The sequence below is a fragment of the Macrobrachium nipponense genome, chromosome 43 (genome assembly GCF_015104395.2).
Source record: "Macrobrachium nipponense isolate FS-2020 chromosome 43, ASM1510439v2, whole genome shotgun sequence".
NCBI classification, from domain to species: domain Eukaryota; kingdom Metazoa; phylum Arthropoda; class Malacostraca; order Decapoda; family Palaemonidae; genus Macrobrachium; species Macrobrachium nipponense.
Genome location: NC_061104.1, coordinates 38142012 through 38158539, shown reverse-complemented (window position 1 = coordinate 38158539; position 16528 = coordinate 38142012). Strand labels below are relative to the sequence as shown.

General features: G+C 37.5%; 1 protein-coding gene across 3 annotated transcripts in view; it reads left to right on the top strand.

Moving 5' to 3' along the window:
- LOC135213659 (glutamate receptor ionotropic, delta-2-like) overlaps nt 1–16528 on the top strand; it is a 69312-nt gene that overhangs the window by 11614 nt on the left and 41170 nt on the right. For all 3 annotated transcript variants that reach the window (XM_064247717.1, XM_064247718.1, XM_064247719.1), the window contains 4 exons: nt 6675–6916; nt 9160–9380; nt 9886–10116; nt 14614–14792. In XM_064247717.1, the coding sequence (XP_064103787.1) occupies nt 6675–6916; nt 9160–9380; nt 9886–10116; nt 14614–14792 (873 nt within the window). The remainder of the gene's footprint in view (nt 1–6674; nt 6917–9159; nt 9381–9885; nt 10117–14613; nt 14793–16528) is intronic.

Here is a 16528-nt window from a genome sequence, read left to right as displayed (position 1 = left end):
ACAATCGGACAGAAAGTTAAACCTGGGTCACACATTGGCGATTTCAGACCGCGACTTTCGTAACGGCTGGGTCACACATTGACAATTTCAAACCGTGTATGTCGTAACAGCCAAAATTTTTCCTATTACGACCCCACTACGCTTTCATTACAACCAAATCACCGTAAATCGGCATAAATCGTAACAAAGTCACCAAGTTCGACGACTTTGCGCCAGGGATGGCGACTATGCGAGGCTGCCTTGCATAGTCGCCGTCATTCCACGACTACTGTGAAAAGTTGCCATGTCATGGCACAACACGCAACAATTACCTAATGGCCTCTCGACTTACGGCAATTGATCACGCATGTCGTAACTAGCAATGGCGAGTTACGGCATTCAGTACAACATACGCCATATTCTTGGCAAACCCACAACGTACTCAGTGGAGCTGCGCAGTGAGTCAGAATGTGTCAAGTGCGTCGGAAGCATATGAATGTGGTTCAAAGGCTTAGTTAATTGCGATTCAAGATTTTCTGTATTCTTGATATAATTTGAGAACTTCAGATATAGCTAAATATGACACTAAATACAACTTAAACGAAAATATATTTGTAATACAATTTAACTTTTATTCACGAAATTTACAGTTTTTTAATATGATTTTCTTTAGTGAGTTTATTGCAATCAAATTCAATTTATTAGCATGTTATGAAGTATAAGAAATGAAAAGGCATTTTCTATTTGAGTAAAATATATAGCTATTCCATTAAAGATTTTCAGTAGGTGTTCTTGATATAATTTGAGAACTTCAGATAGATAAATATGACACTGAATGCATTTTTTTTTATCGTTTTATTAGAATATCATTGTTTCCTGACAATGAACAAAGCCTGCAGGGACGTTTACATAATCACAAAGACGACCTCTCGGTTTGCCTCACTCCTGGCAGTAGGATTTTTAAAATAAGAATTAAGTTGTGCAACTCACAAGTGGCTAACACCAAGGACTCGATACGATCATGAAGAAGATTTATGGGGTTTCTGAAACACTTTAAATCTATGGGAGATATGGAAAATATTGATTTATTTATTAGACTATATAAATATATGGTGGCATCCATGTTCATGAATATTACGTACCTAAATCGCGAATAAATCGTCAAAAATCGTCACCCCTTCACGGACTCGTCGTCCTGTAAAAGCCGTTAAATGTGGGTGTGGCCTAAATCATCGGTGACTTGCGCGTGCGACTACGTAAATACCTAATCTCATCTCAACTTGCGCAATGATGTTGCAATGGTTCATTGCGGAAGTCGTCATGGAGTCGGTATCAACTGACTTTTCTTTTTTTGTTGAGCCCAAGCCCCACCCCTACTATAGGAGATTGAAGCCTGGGTCACACATTGGCGATTTCAGACCGCAACTCTCGTAAAGGTTGGGTTTGGCGATCAATCTCCTGTAGTCGGGGGGCTTGGGCTCAACAAAGAAAGAAAAGTCAGTTGATACTGACTCCATGACGACTTCCGCAATGAACCATTGCTACATCATTGCGCAAGTTGAGATGAGATTAGGTATTTACGTAGTCGCGCGCGCAAGTCATGAACATGGATGCCACCATATATTTATATAGTCTAATAACTAGATCAATATTTTCCATTTATCTCCCTTAGATTCAAAGTGTTTCAGAACCCCCATAAATCTTCTTCATGATCGTATCGAGTCCTTGGTGTTAGCCACTTGTGAGTTGCACAACTTAATTTTTATTTTAAAAAATCGTACTGCCATTAGTGAGCCAAATCGAGAGGACTCAGTGACACGTGAGGTCGTCTTCGTGATTATGTAAACTCCCTTCAAGCTTCATCCATTGGCAGGAATCAATGATATAATCATGGGCGCCAGCAGCATTTTTTCCAAGAGGGGGTGGGCAAATTATATCTATATATATATATATATATATATATATATAATATATAATATATATATATAATAATAATAATAATAATAATAATAATAATAATAATAATAATAAACCGTGGAACTGCGATGCCAATGATTTAAGTAAAGCAAGATGCGATAAAGAAAAAAATACAGAAAGTTACATTGACTTTTTTTCTTTAATAATTCCATATACTGTTCAGCTGAATTCAAATATTTCTGGAAAGAACAACGCAGTGCTATACTTTTACTTTATACAAATATACAATACAAAATGCTACCTTTGATTTACTAAACTGAAAGAATATATTGTAAAATTGAAGGAAAACAAAGTGATGTAGTGAATGTATTATATATATATATATATATATATATATGTATATATATATATATATATATATATATATATATATATATATAGTATATATATATATATATATATATATATATATATATATATATATATATATATATAATATATATATATCTTTTTCAGGCTTTCAAGGGGGAAAGTGACCCCTCTTGCCCCTATGTGCAGGCGCCCATGGATATACTGATAAAACGATAAAAAAGGCATTTTCATGCTTCAGAAAACATGTTGAAAAATTATGTATATCTCCTTAATAAAACTTAATTCATAAATATCCACATAATTACCCAATATATTTTCCTTTAAGTGGTATATTATTCAGTGTCAATTTATCTATATCTGAAGTTGCATGAAAATCTCTAATGCAATATATTAAACTTCATCTTTTTTTATATTACTTATTATACCTAAACCCAGAAAGATGAATTATAATTACCAGACATTTGAGCATAGAGTCAAAATACAAAGCAATGAAAACAAACAAAAAAATTATTATTATTCAACTATGTCATTACTGTACTATTTTCAATAAATGATGCAAAATATGCTTTGAAATGCTATATTATCTTTTGCTTTGAAAAAGTTTAATATGTGCAATATGCAGGAGGATATACTAGTCTTCAGTTTCCTCTATATTCTCTTTATTGTCTTCGTTATCACTTATATCACATCTTGTCCAAAGATTATAGCAATTTCCACATGCATCGCAAGCTCAAAAGATTGTACAAGAATAGCTGACTGCTCACGCACCACACTTTCGAGATTTGCATAGCTCATTACCAGAGCATCCACATCGAATCATCTGCGGAATCTCTTCTGGAGCTGATTTGGTACTTGGAGGAGTAGTTACGGGGGAAAGGGACATGAAAACTCCTCTTTTTGCCAGTCGTATAATGTAGGGTCAACGTTTGGAGGATCTGGCTCCTTCATGTTTCCAGATACACGCTTGAAGGTGAGCACGCTTCACAATTTCTATGAATGCCTCAGTGGTTGGTGGCAAGGACTTCAGTGCTAGCATCCTAGTGACCTTTCTGTTACCTGTTTTTGCCAACCACACCTGATAACGAGCCTCTGACAAAGTGTTCTCATGGCAATCATAGGACATGACAATAAACTTGCTGGCTTCATCGACAATGGCACTAAAGTCACTTTGTTCAGCTCCTAATTTTTTCAGTATATACCCCTTTCTCAAGATCTTGATAGCTGTAGTCTTTCCAATGCCCCACATGTAAGCTGTCGTGTTGCATCTAGTGAGTGCGTGGGCTGCTAAGAAATCTTCAATAATGTCCTGGTGTTTGATCACTGTGTCAGAAATGCTGCAGACTGATCTCTTGGCACTTGTCCCTTCCATCACAACAGGAATGTCGATGTTGTTACTATGGTAATGGTGTGCAAGAAGGAGGAACATATCAGTGTCATCACAAATAACTTTGATTGAACGCCCTCCTTCTCTTGCAAGATGAATCATCTGTTTTACAATGATAATATCTGCCTCTTCATGTGTAGTTTTGAGGTCATATCTTGACAAGCATGCTCCTTGTTCAACCTGAACTGGAATTGGGTTACCTCCTGTAAGGACTAGCTTGTGTTTGTAAACTTCATGAGATGATGGTAAAGATGATATCATTGATGGCAATTGCTGGCAGTAATTTCAATCAGTTGCTTCTTGTTATATGAAACATTGAGGGTAACACTCTGTTTTGGTAGGGGCATATCTAGCCTCAAATGGTACTGTTTGGTAACGCCTCCTGCACGTCTACTCCTTGTCCCATCTTCAATACTGTAATCATAGTACTGGTCAAAAACTAAATACCCATCATTCTCACTGAGCTTGCACATGACGTAGTCAACAAAGCTATCAATGTATTCATGGATGGTCCCTTCTGATGGCCAATGAACTACCCACAGTATCGCACATCCATCAATAATTAGCACTTCTAGAATTAGTTAATCCTTGTAGTTTGAACGAAAAGATTGCTCAACCTGTAGATTCCTCTTTAATACTGATTTAGCCTTTGTTATTCTCATAAGGCCACCGCCAACAAACATTGATGTTGGCACTGGAGCAAGTTCATGATTAAATACATGCTTCAAATCAATGTCTCTTGTTGCCAAAATACCCATTACTCTGGAATATATTAGAGCAGTGTCAAATGTGGATGATAGACCAATAGTAACGCTCTTCTTAGTTTCAGACAGTGTTTTAACTCGGGTTCGAATCCGATTACGGAACCCTGTTGGCCATGATTCCTGAAATTCTACCATCTGTTCATTTCTGGTGGCAACTGCTTCATCAACATTCACTTCGTCATATTTCAAAACCCCAGAAGCTATGTTGACAAGGGCATCTTGATGTTCATCTGGACTCAAAGGATCAATGAAAGATGACAGCTTATCACGGATTTTCTTTCTGTCAGTTTCATCAGCATGTCTGCGAGTATCCGACTCCTCCTTGTGTCAAATAACATGTATCTGATTATAGTTTTCTTTCATTTCAATAAGATCTTTAACAAGCAGGGTGCAGTGGTGTAAACTAAGTGCCCATCTCTTCATGACATTACTGGTTTAAGAGTAATACCCACCAGTCCTCCAGGGCCATGGCTATATCTCATAAATGTGGTCTCTATGAACATATCAGACCACATCCCGTTCCGAATGCCGCATTACATGTTCTCCTTTCATAAAAGAATTAAGGACCTCCCTTGGCAGTTTGTTCATGGATTCCAAGTAGTATAAGCCATACCTGGCATAGTTAATGTGACCAGCAGCAAAGAAATTTGGCAACATCATCTTCACTGCCATCAGATGAAGGGCCCACTCTGCCTCTCTCTCTCTCTGCTCTTATAAAGAGCATCATTATAAGCACTGGTTTGATTAAGCAATCAACCCATAATTTTGTTGTCCTGCTCTCATTTGCTCTTGTGTCCAGTATCTGTAACATGTCTTCATAGCTCTGACACTGTTGGCTCACAGAGCAAAGAAATTCTTCTGCAACCAGCGGAAGAGCTCTAACATTTTGTGGGAATTTCTTTCCAGATAACATTTTGATTACCCCTCCATAAGTTCCTTCAGTCCATTGTCACCCATCAGAGTTCCAACACATCCAACAAAACTCATAAGCAAGTGCATGTCACCAAGTCTTGGAACAACTCAAATAAAGAAAAACAATTGGTTTTGCAAAATGGAAACGTTTTAGAATATAATTTGATATGTAATATGATTTTGTGCTCATTCAAAACTGTGACACATTCAAATTCAAATTTTGTGTCCAAAGTTTAACTTCCTAAAAAGATTAAAAATAGATTTTATAAATATAGATATCATATATATCATAAGATCAATATTAATAATTTTATTCTAAATGAACAAAAAAATATATAAAATTACATGAAAATAATTGCCTATACTTATGATAACCAGTTATTATCTGCTCATCAGAGCATGGAAAGTGGTCCTTGTAACACGATCCTACCAAGTTTCAACCTTTAAAATGACAGTTTAGCCAGAATATTGTCAATAAAAGAAAAATTACAAAAAACTGCCGCCATATTGGTGGCCATCTTGAATATCTCAAAACCCTCAAGGATTCCAGAGTGGCATCCTTCAGATTTGAATTCAGCACCATCATAATAGGGGAAATCAGTCAAAAAACATTGGGTGGGCCACAAAACAAGGTCATGCAAAAAATCTTGATTTGGTACCTGGACTAATGCTGATAATATTCACTCAGTAATAATGAAAAAAGGGTATTACATAGAGACATTATTAGCACATTGCCTTCGATTGTATTTATTGTATATATACGTTTATATCCACATAAACTTTTGTGGGGCTCCTATGCTTGCAGATAGTAATGTCGAATTTCAGATATGTTTACTGTGGGTAACCAAATGTGTGTGACCTTTTTATTGGGAATATGGAAACATTTGTAAAACTTTAAGCGCCATGTCTGTAGCGTCATATTTTAATGCTAGTTTTGTTGTACTTACCTACTAATTTCAACGTTTAGCACTCGTTCAGGACAGGTCATTTTTTAATATGCAATTCTTCCATTATGGCCAATTGTCTACTTATACTATCCTTCTCGTGAAATGACAGTATGTTCAATTAGCTAAGTGTTCAGTTAACTGTGTATTGAAATAGCTGGGTTCGGTCAGCTATGCATTCAATTAGCTACATGTTCAATTAACTATGAATTCAGTTGTTAACTACGTGCTCATTTACCTATGAGTTCATCTGGCTAAGAATTAAAGGTTTTGTGTGTTAACATAGCTATGCTTTCAGTGAGTTAAATATTAAATTAGCTAAGTGTTCGAGTTAGTTATTTGTTCTGTTACCTAGGCTCTCACGATGCAAAACTCACACTGAAATTCCTTTTCCCAAATAAGGTTCCGGGCATTCATGTCCGTGGACGATGAATGGGGTCAACCCATCGGCAACGGTTCGTGGACGGGCCTCGTGAACGCCCTCATGAAAGAGGAGGCCGATTTCGGGGCGTGCCTCTTCCCTTCGGCCAAGAGGAACGCCGTCGTCGACTTCACCAGGATGTATGCCCCGGAGCCGTTCCTCATCGTCACCCACAAACCTCAGCGGCTGCCGCAGTACCTGGCCATCATCGAGCCCTTCACGAGTAGGTGCTTTTTCTCAAAGGCTGGTATCTCTAAACTTACTTCAGATCTTTGCTAGGTAGTGACGCCCAACAAAGTTCGGGGGTCTTTATCTAGGATTAATATTTCTTATGGTCATTATCTTTATGATATTTGCAGTCTTGTGTTTATGTTTATATTACGGTAATCTCCAACGGGCTTGTGTAAACTCGCGGCAAAAGTGGATACATACCGGGTTAAAACACGTGGGGGTCACCATCTGGATCCTTTATTTCTTTCAATTTATCTATTAATTAGTAACGTAGATATAAAAGTTAAAATTCATACATACCTCTCTTTTTCCTGGAAGTTGGGGAGGGGTAGGTGATGAATTGCTTAAGGCAACCACTCTCTCAATAATGTGCATCATGAGACATTGTTTGTGAGGATAGTTGATAGTATTTCTCTCTCTCTCTCTCTCTCTCTCTCTCTCTCTCTCTCTCTCTCTCTCTCTCTCTCCGCAAAGTTGTTTACAATTTTCACACAAGTTTATGAGGTATGAAGTCAGTTGGTTAGTCAGTCTCTCTCTTCTCTGAGCCGTTATGACTGTCGCAATGACATTACGTCCTGATACTACATATGTTTTTTGATCTCTCTGTCTCTCTCTCTCTCTCTCTCTTCTCTTCTCTATCTCTCTCTCCAAAACTCTCTCTCTCTCTCTCTCTCTTGTAAGCAGCCACTCCGATTTTTTTAGGCATTAGTTCATATATACATATCCTTTAATTCAGAGAATTTTTAGCCACAAGGATTTCGCCCTTAAAATAAACTTGACTTAATTATGGAGCAAATTTGTTTCCAGCATTATGCTGTCTACACTAAATGAAGGCAACATTCCAAGATAGAAAAAGACAATGATCACTCCTGCATTTACACTTAAACTGCTGGATCATGGGTGAACTCCCTGTACAGAAAACATCCACAGCATTAGCCTTTTCCTATGCTTACTCTCACCAGCAGATGTCGACACCCTGCACACATCTTACCAATCACCTTCATCTGCATGCACTCTCTTAGTTTCCCTGGATGTTAGGGCTTCCCCTCTTAAAAACTTATCAGTTCTTTTCTTGTCTTCCCTTAGTCCTTCCTCCTCAGCCTTTTCTGAACTGAATGTTCTTTTCCTCAGCATGTCATCCATCAATCTATCCACCTAAAAACTTTCAGATCATCTATCCTTTTACCTTCACTAACTCTTACTATTCCTTTTACGCATCTCCACATTTCTCACATCTTTCAATTCTTACACCACACATACAACACAAACAATTAATCTGTAGGACTTCCACCTTTTCTCTCTCATTCGCTTTCAACATTCACACTTCACTCCCACCGAGGAGAGTTGGTTCAGCTATTACGTCATACTTTCTAATAGTGGCTTCCTTAGTCACCTCTAGTTTCCTCCCAATTCTGTGCACACATCCTGTTGCCTCTTTTGCTGCGTCTCTGTGATTCACATCTCTCTTCTTACTAATATCCAAAATCTTTGCTCCCAAATACTTTTATGAGAATCTACCGGATAAACTTACGGGGACTAATTCACTAAATCGATAAACACGTGGATGTGGCACTAGATGCACTTGAGATTCAAATAAATTCAAATCTTTTAATATGCTGTATTTCTTAATGACATAGAAATATGATTTCGAATTCTGTTGATCTTACAGATTCCATTTCGCTGAATTATCAAATATGTGTTTGTAGTACTTACCCCATGGGTAACCTTACCTTTCTCCATACGCTGAAATCTTAAGCATAGTGATGTAAGTCTTGAATTAAAGATGAGCACAATTTCCTAATTCAATGAATTTTGACCCATGATGATACAGAAATAGAAATCTGAAATTTTATCATTGGTCTCAAATCTCAACTCCCACACAGTACCTGGCCTTCACATGAAGTGTCTTTCATAAAAATGCTGCAATATGACATATCAAGAAGATTATTACCATTATTAGCAAACATATGGAAGAAACCAGAAAGGTCTTCAGCTTCCAAATGGGGCTTCCATATATCACAGTGCCAATAAATTGAAATACAGTAGTACAATATTGTTCCTGCACATTCCAACAATTAAAATTACTCAAAATCATAAGTAGAGCATCCACTGAAATAAACATAATTATGAATCAATTGAAATCTACTAGCAAAAAGATTTCTCCAGTTCCATTCAGTCACACAATGCAATGCTGTACATATGTTTTCAAAATTCTCACCTAATGATCCCTTCCAGTGAACATGTGGGCTGCTATAGTCGTGAGTTTCATGGCTGTTGGTGTGTCCTTCTGGTTCCTAAACAAAGGATGGTTGGAGGTGTCCATTCTGAGAGCCCTCAGGTGGGCGCATCTCACAGATGCTCCTGAGACATTCAGCATGATGTACGCCCTTTTCTACACTTGGGGCCTCCTGCTCCAGCAGACTCCATCCAAGTATCCTTCGAACTCCTACAGCAGGGTGAGTTATGTCCTCTGTTAAGGGTTCTGTTGTGAAATGCCATAGGTTAAATAGCTTTTATTTTTATGAAATGTAGATTATCAAGCTACTCTTGAGTACTGTCGCACATTCAGCGTGGTTGGACAGCAAATTAAAGAGATCCACAAAATGCAGGAGATAGAGTGCAAAAATCTATTTAGTAGATAACAATTGATCAGAACGAAAACTTACTACAGGTAAAAAAGGGTAAGGTTGGGAATGTATAAAAAAATGATGGATTTGTAAATCATTTATAAATGATTTACATAGTAAAACTACACATCTATGAATAAAACTGAAGCTATAGAATTAAGAAACAGATGACTTATGTAAAACAAAATGCAATGTAATCAAATAGCATCTTAAGATGCCATAAAGAAAAATAATAGCCAACAGCAACGAAAGCTGGAAAGTAGATTAAATTGCATTAGCAGAGTAGTGTTCGAAATATGCCAGAAGTTATAATAAATTCTTCTCTCCTCCTCAGATATGGCTGACATGCTGGATGATCTTCAGTTTCCTCATCATGACGATATACAAGTCAGCCCTGTTTGCCAGTCTGTTGGTGCCCCAGATGAGCGAGGCCATCGACTCCATACCCCAGCTCCTGAGGCAGCGGGGGTGGACATGGGGCATGGAGCCTCACTACAGCGTAGGCTGGCAGTTCCTGACAGAGAGCACTAGTCCTGATAATCAGAAAATTGCAAAGACCTTAGGGGTAAGTCTCTCTCTCTCTCTCTCTCTCTCTCTCTCTCTCTCTCTCTCTCTTGTAAAAAACTAGAGAGAAGAAAATAACAAAGAATTATAATAACATGAAATCAGTACTAAAACAAATGTATCATTAGAAAACATAAACAGTATGAAATGACGTCAAGCTATCATGGTGGTTTTGCTACAGGAAATCTTGCTTCTTTTAGCAACCTTATGAAATTCAAACCTTCAATTCATACCCATCTCCAGCTACCTTCCTTTGCCTGCGTCATTCATACTTACAATGGAAGCTGCAATCTTTTTTTGCACAGCACCAAGAGTAATATATAGTTCTATTGAAGTCAAAGACATTATTTGCAGAAACTATCTTCTTGTTTGGATTTGAGAACAATATATACTACTTTTTTTCTCCTCGGGTAAGTTCTCAGGAATAAATAAAGATTATACACGTTTGCTCCCATTTATTTCTTATAGTCGACGGACAATGTCCATGTCCTCACCAATCAGCAGCGTCTGCAGGACTAAATTACTGTTTTTATTACAAAATATTTTAAATCTACGGGTTACTTAACAAGTAATCCTTCCATGTACAATAGGATGTCACTGGAGAGATGAATTTCTACTAGTCTCTGCTTGTAGTGTGTGAAGTAACGGACATTTCTGGTGCTCCATAACACACCGTATACCACGGCAACCAACAAATGATATAAGCAAGAGCGTGATTTTCTTCTCTGCACGATCATTTCAATCTGCGCCAGTCTTAGCATTTTCTGTAGTATTCAGGAGTATTCTGTCACTCATGTCTTCCCTTGGATTCTCACAGATATTGATATTCCCTCAATTATCTGTATATGCAATATCCACAACTCAGCAGTATCTGCCTTGCTATCTGTCCTCTCTAGGGAGATCCTATGGGAACATATGTATCACTGAATGGGCAGGGCTTATGGTGGCACTCTGATGATCATCTGTCCCTTATTTGGAGATTCGTACAATTTCTGTTTTCTGATTGACTCATTGAAAATTGCTCATCAGGCCACACCAGACTGGAAACTTTTACTACTTTTGTGACAAAATCTTGCGCCATCAAGAGTAAATTTTGTAGTGTTTTCCATCAGAGGCCACATAGGGCTACAAAGGAATGGCATATGACAACAGGCCACATCGGACCCAGGGCCGCACCAAACTGGAGAGCCACAAAACAAGTTCTTATTAAAAAAGAATTTCATTTTCATTAGTAATCCTTCTTAGCCGAAATAGTCATTACCCATGACATGTAACCCCCAGAAAAAAATTAATTAACCTAATTTTTTTTTTTTTAATAAGACAGTAAAGGAACTGAAACATGTACTTCATACTTAACCTCTGGAACTCAGAATAACTTTTTAAAGATTTTTGCTTAACTCGACTTTCCCAAAGCTAAGAAATTCACTTATAAAATGAAAAAACAAAACACCTACAACAAAGGTAAGAAACTTTGATCTCAAACTCACTGCTTGCTTTTACTTGACTCTGAAAAACTGGACAACTCCACTCTCTGACCAAGAATTATTAGAGTATTTTATAGCATATAATGAATTTCTCTCTCCTCAGTACTTCTATTTTCTTCTGGCACAGACAACACAGACATGAACAAATGTGCATTACAATGTTTCTAAAAATTCTTAGGCACACAAGAATTTTTATCAGAACTATCTGTTTTCTGAGACACAGTTACTACAGGCACTGGTCATTTGCAATACTTTTTTTAAACAGGTTTACATTCAACCACTTAGCTCAATGTCGTTGAAAACCACTCATCAAACCAAGCGCCAGAGTGGAAACTTCTACTAGCATTGCAACAAAATATCATATCATCAGGTTTCAGATTTTTAGGTTTTCCATCAGAGACCACTTGGGATGACGTACGTATGACAATAATGGGCGGGACCCAGGACAAAACCAGACTAGACATCCACACAACATTCATCTACTAAATAGGAAATTTTCATTTTCATTAGGAATCCTTCTTAAGCAAAATAGTCACTACCCATGATACTGTTATCGTCTCAAAAGCAAGTGTCATTCAAAAAAAGTAATGTTATTTATTGCCTTTGAGTGGCTAATAGAGATGGGTCATGACTACAAAATTCACACAAGTTTAATGGCTAGGAGAGGATTTGTGTGCTTAGGAGCTTTTATGACAGTTATTAGTTCAAAGGCAACTATGTCATACAATGTCATTCTGTTTATTGTCTGAGTAGCTGATAGAGATCCATCATGACTACGTCATCGAAGTTTTTTTCTCTCATGGCTGCCTGCAAAGACATCGATACACTAGTTCCAAGGTGTGTTCCTCTGCTTTGTCCAGTTGCTTGTCATTTCTCATTAATTACTTACTAGATGGCTACTGTGTGGTACTTCATGCTGCAAAGCATATTGCTGATTTTGTGGGTGTCCTTCCCTGTGGCACTGTAGGTGATGTTTTTTGTGCGTGGTGCTGTGTATTTTGTTTGACCCCACTACTCAAGAGGGCCAAGGAGGTGCTGATCCTTCAGAATAAGCTGTAAATTATTGAGAGGATCAAGGCAAGCTGATCTATGACCCATAGCTTGGGCAAGTATGGCATACCAAGGTTTGCCTAGCTGGACATCAAGAATGGAGTAAAGGTTGAAGAGACTTAAGGAGGAACACTTTCAGGAGTGAAACATGCAAAGCAACCCAGAGTTCTGTGTCTCTCTGTGAATTGATGAATAGTCTCTCAGTGATTTGGTATCATTCAGCTAACTGATTCCATAACCACTTTTGTAAGGAGGTTGTTCATTACCAGAGGCAGGACCTAGCTGTACACCCACAATACACCTGCGCATCTTGCGAAAACCAGATGGTTGATAGAGAAGGATGTATTGGGGTGATGTTCTTGTCTTCAAATACAGCTTACACAACTAATAGATCAAGGTGTTATCACTGAAACAAAATGGCCATACCAGAGGATGTTCTTGGAGGTGGTGATGGTGGTGTTTAAGGATGAGGAGGAGGAGCTAGGCTTGGATACAGGGTGGGAGCAAACTTTGGAAAATCTTCAAAAGCATTTGCTAAAATCTGAAATCTGTAATTTAACAGATGCTCAGAAGGAATTCACTGTACAAACCTTGGAGCACTCATGGAGCCATACCCTGAAATGAGAAGAAGGCCTGATTAACTTCCAAGGCTTCAATGTCAGCAACTGTTGTGCCAAGCTTCTTTGGTAGCTTAGCTGTTCAGCCTGGAAATACAAGGAAACACTTTAGCAGTCTTTGTTGACCTGCTAGGTTCTTCCAGCCAGGAATTAGATGTATCTCTACTGCCCTTGAAGATTATCCTTTACAAACCTCAATTCCTCTTCAACCAAGTTGCCTCTTTGTGTACTCCTAGAGGAACAAGAGGCAAAGGAGGGGGAGACGGGGAGGAGGACTTGTAAGCATGCTGCTTCATCAGTGCTTGCAGGTATGAGCGATAGTTTGGTTTTTAGTTTTTCTGTCTGTCTGCTCTACTTCTGTCCACACTTTTTTCTGTCCATCCTCAGATCCTAAAAATTACTGAGGCTAGAGGGCTGTAAATTGATATGTTGATCATCCATCCTCCAATAATCAAACATACCAATTCACAATCCTATAGCCTCTGAGGGTTTTGTATTATTTTTTAAGGTTAAAGTTAGCCATAATCATGCTTCTGGCAACAACGTAGAACATGCCACCACCGCGCCGTGCTTAGTTTTGTGGAACGTGGCTCATGCAGATAGATCTCTATTTTCGGTGGCCTTGATTACACGCTGTAGCAGCTGTACAGAAAACTTGATTTCGCCGAAGAAGCTTCAGTGCATTTTTTACTTATTTTAGTGTAGATCACTTTACAGTTATTCTGTGTTGTTTGCAAGTATATGCAATACTGTGTAGTGACAAAACAAGGAAAAAAAAGATTATGAACTTGCCATTTTACATCTGTAGTTTTTTATTTCTTTTGCTGTATTAACAAGTTTCCAATATCCAGAAGTGCCTTGTGTGTATTGAAGACAATCAATGGAATATATCTTATATATATATATATATATATATTATAATATATATCTATATATATATTGATTATTTTTTATTTATATATAGATATAATATATATATATATATTTATTTAGTTATGTATTTATATTATATATTCATCACCACAAAGCCTAAGGTCCAAATGAAGAACAAAATGAATTGTGATGCATGTGGCAGGAGTCAAACCCTCACATGGAACCTCAAAACTGGTTAATGTTAACCGCTAGGTCTTGTTCTGATTTTCTGGGCATGATTTCAGATGTAGCCATGGGCATCAGAATTTCTCAAATTGGTTTGTTATTTGAATTTGTTATTTGGCACTGAAGTGACAAGTATATCCAAATAATGTGATGAAACCAAGAAGTTAGTGGGCTCTGTGGTTAGTACATTACATATGTTTAACAAGAGAAAGAGGTTTTTAAGTCTTATTACCTTATTTGCGTTTCCAGGTACGACCTATAGCAGAGGAAATGAAGCTGGTGAATCAAGGGAAACATGCTTTTTTCACCTGGAGAAATTATGTGAAGAGTTTTATTGCGGCAGAGTACACTGATCGGAATGGCTACACCCCCATGTACATCAGTCGACAATATTACTTGGAAACCAGCGGAGCTTACTGGGGAACCCGGTTAGTATAGTAACGCAGAATGAGAAGGTGAAGGGAGAGATGAAAACCTTTTTATCAAAAGCAATCAGTTATGAGTACAAAAGGCTTGAAGAGCATATCTCCAGCAACGGCTAAGTATTTTGTTATTTTGCAGTCAAAGTCCACAATATCGAAGTTATAATTTATCAAATGCAGTAACATCCCAACTTTAAGGCTGTATATAGTTATCAGCTATATTGTTATTTTAGTTTTTTGCTGTGTTAACAATTAAGATGTGATACATTATAAAATGAAAATCTTTCTTGAATGTTGGGAGTAAAGAACACGTTAGTTTAAGTTAAAGAAATAAATGGAGTTGAAGTGCAACCTGTAAAAGTTAAGTATATCTTAGTTGAACCAGATCACTGAGCATTTAACAGCTATCTTAAGGCTGGCCCGAAGGATTAGATATTTTTACGAGGCTAGGAACCAATTGGTTACTTAGCAGCGGGACCTACAGCATATTGTGGGGTCCGAACCACATTATATCGAGAAATAAATTTCTAATCACCAGAAATAAATTCCTCCGATTCCACGTTGGCAGAGCGGGGAATCGAACTCGCGACTGCCGAATCGGTAGGCGAGCACGCAACCCACTCGTCCAACGAGGAACTAGCGCAGGCTGTAATAGTTTTTTTTTTTTTTTTTTGTTTTTTTTTTTTACTTAGTAGACGTTGTTACTCGTCAGAAAGCCCTAAGCGCTTGTTCAGCGCTGAAGTGCTTCTGTACTATATAGAAATATCCAAAGATCCAGATCCATCTTAGTATCTAATCAACCATTCGTGGGGGCTGCATAACCGAGCCCTCCACAAAAGTTCTTTGAAATCCAATTATGTTTAGGATATTTTGCAGTGTCAGGAATGGGTGAGGCGCTGAACTCCATCCAATTCCTATGGTTAGAGCTTGAAGATAAAACTTTTTTTTAACCAACAAATGAGTCATGGTATTACCAGCAACTTTGCACTGTAAGTCCTGCGATCATTGCACGCAAACACACACACACACACACACACACACACACACACACACACACACACCATATATATATATATATATATATATATATATATATATATATATATATATATATATATAGAACACACACACACATACATATATATATATATATATATATATATATATATATATATATATATATATATATAGACACACACACACACACACACACACACACACACACACACATATATATATATATATATATATATATATATAATATATATATATATATATATATAATGTGTGCGTGTGTACGTATTTGTATGAGCTACGCGCAGGTAGTTTTGGGGTTCAATAGTTCAACCTTCGAGCCTAATCTTTATTAAGTTGTGTTCTTGCCTGAACAAAACAAAGGTTATATTTCTTATTATGGTAATGCACCCGGAACACCTCTGCTTCGAGTATGAGCAAGAACTGCAAAGAACTAGACTGCTGAATCAAAGGCCACGGCATGAATTTATTGATATCGAGTAAAAAAAAAGTTATAGAATGTTGTGATAAAAGTAAATTGCTCTACGCCCTTAAATTTGCTGCACAATATAAAAGCTTGAGCATCTTTTAAATTCTGATTTCATAATTTATGACTGCTTATTTACTCTCATTTCTGATTTTATTATAATAATTTCACGCATTCGCCTCCCCTTCCTTCGAGAAAGCTCCAAAACTCTTTTCTTTTAATTGACTAACCGACTCTTCCC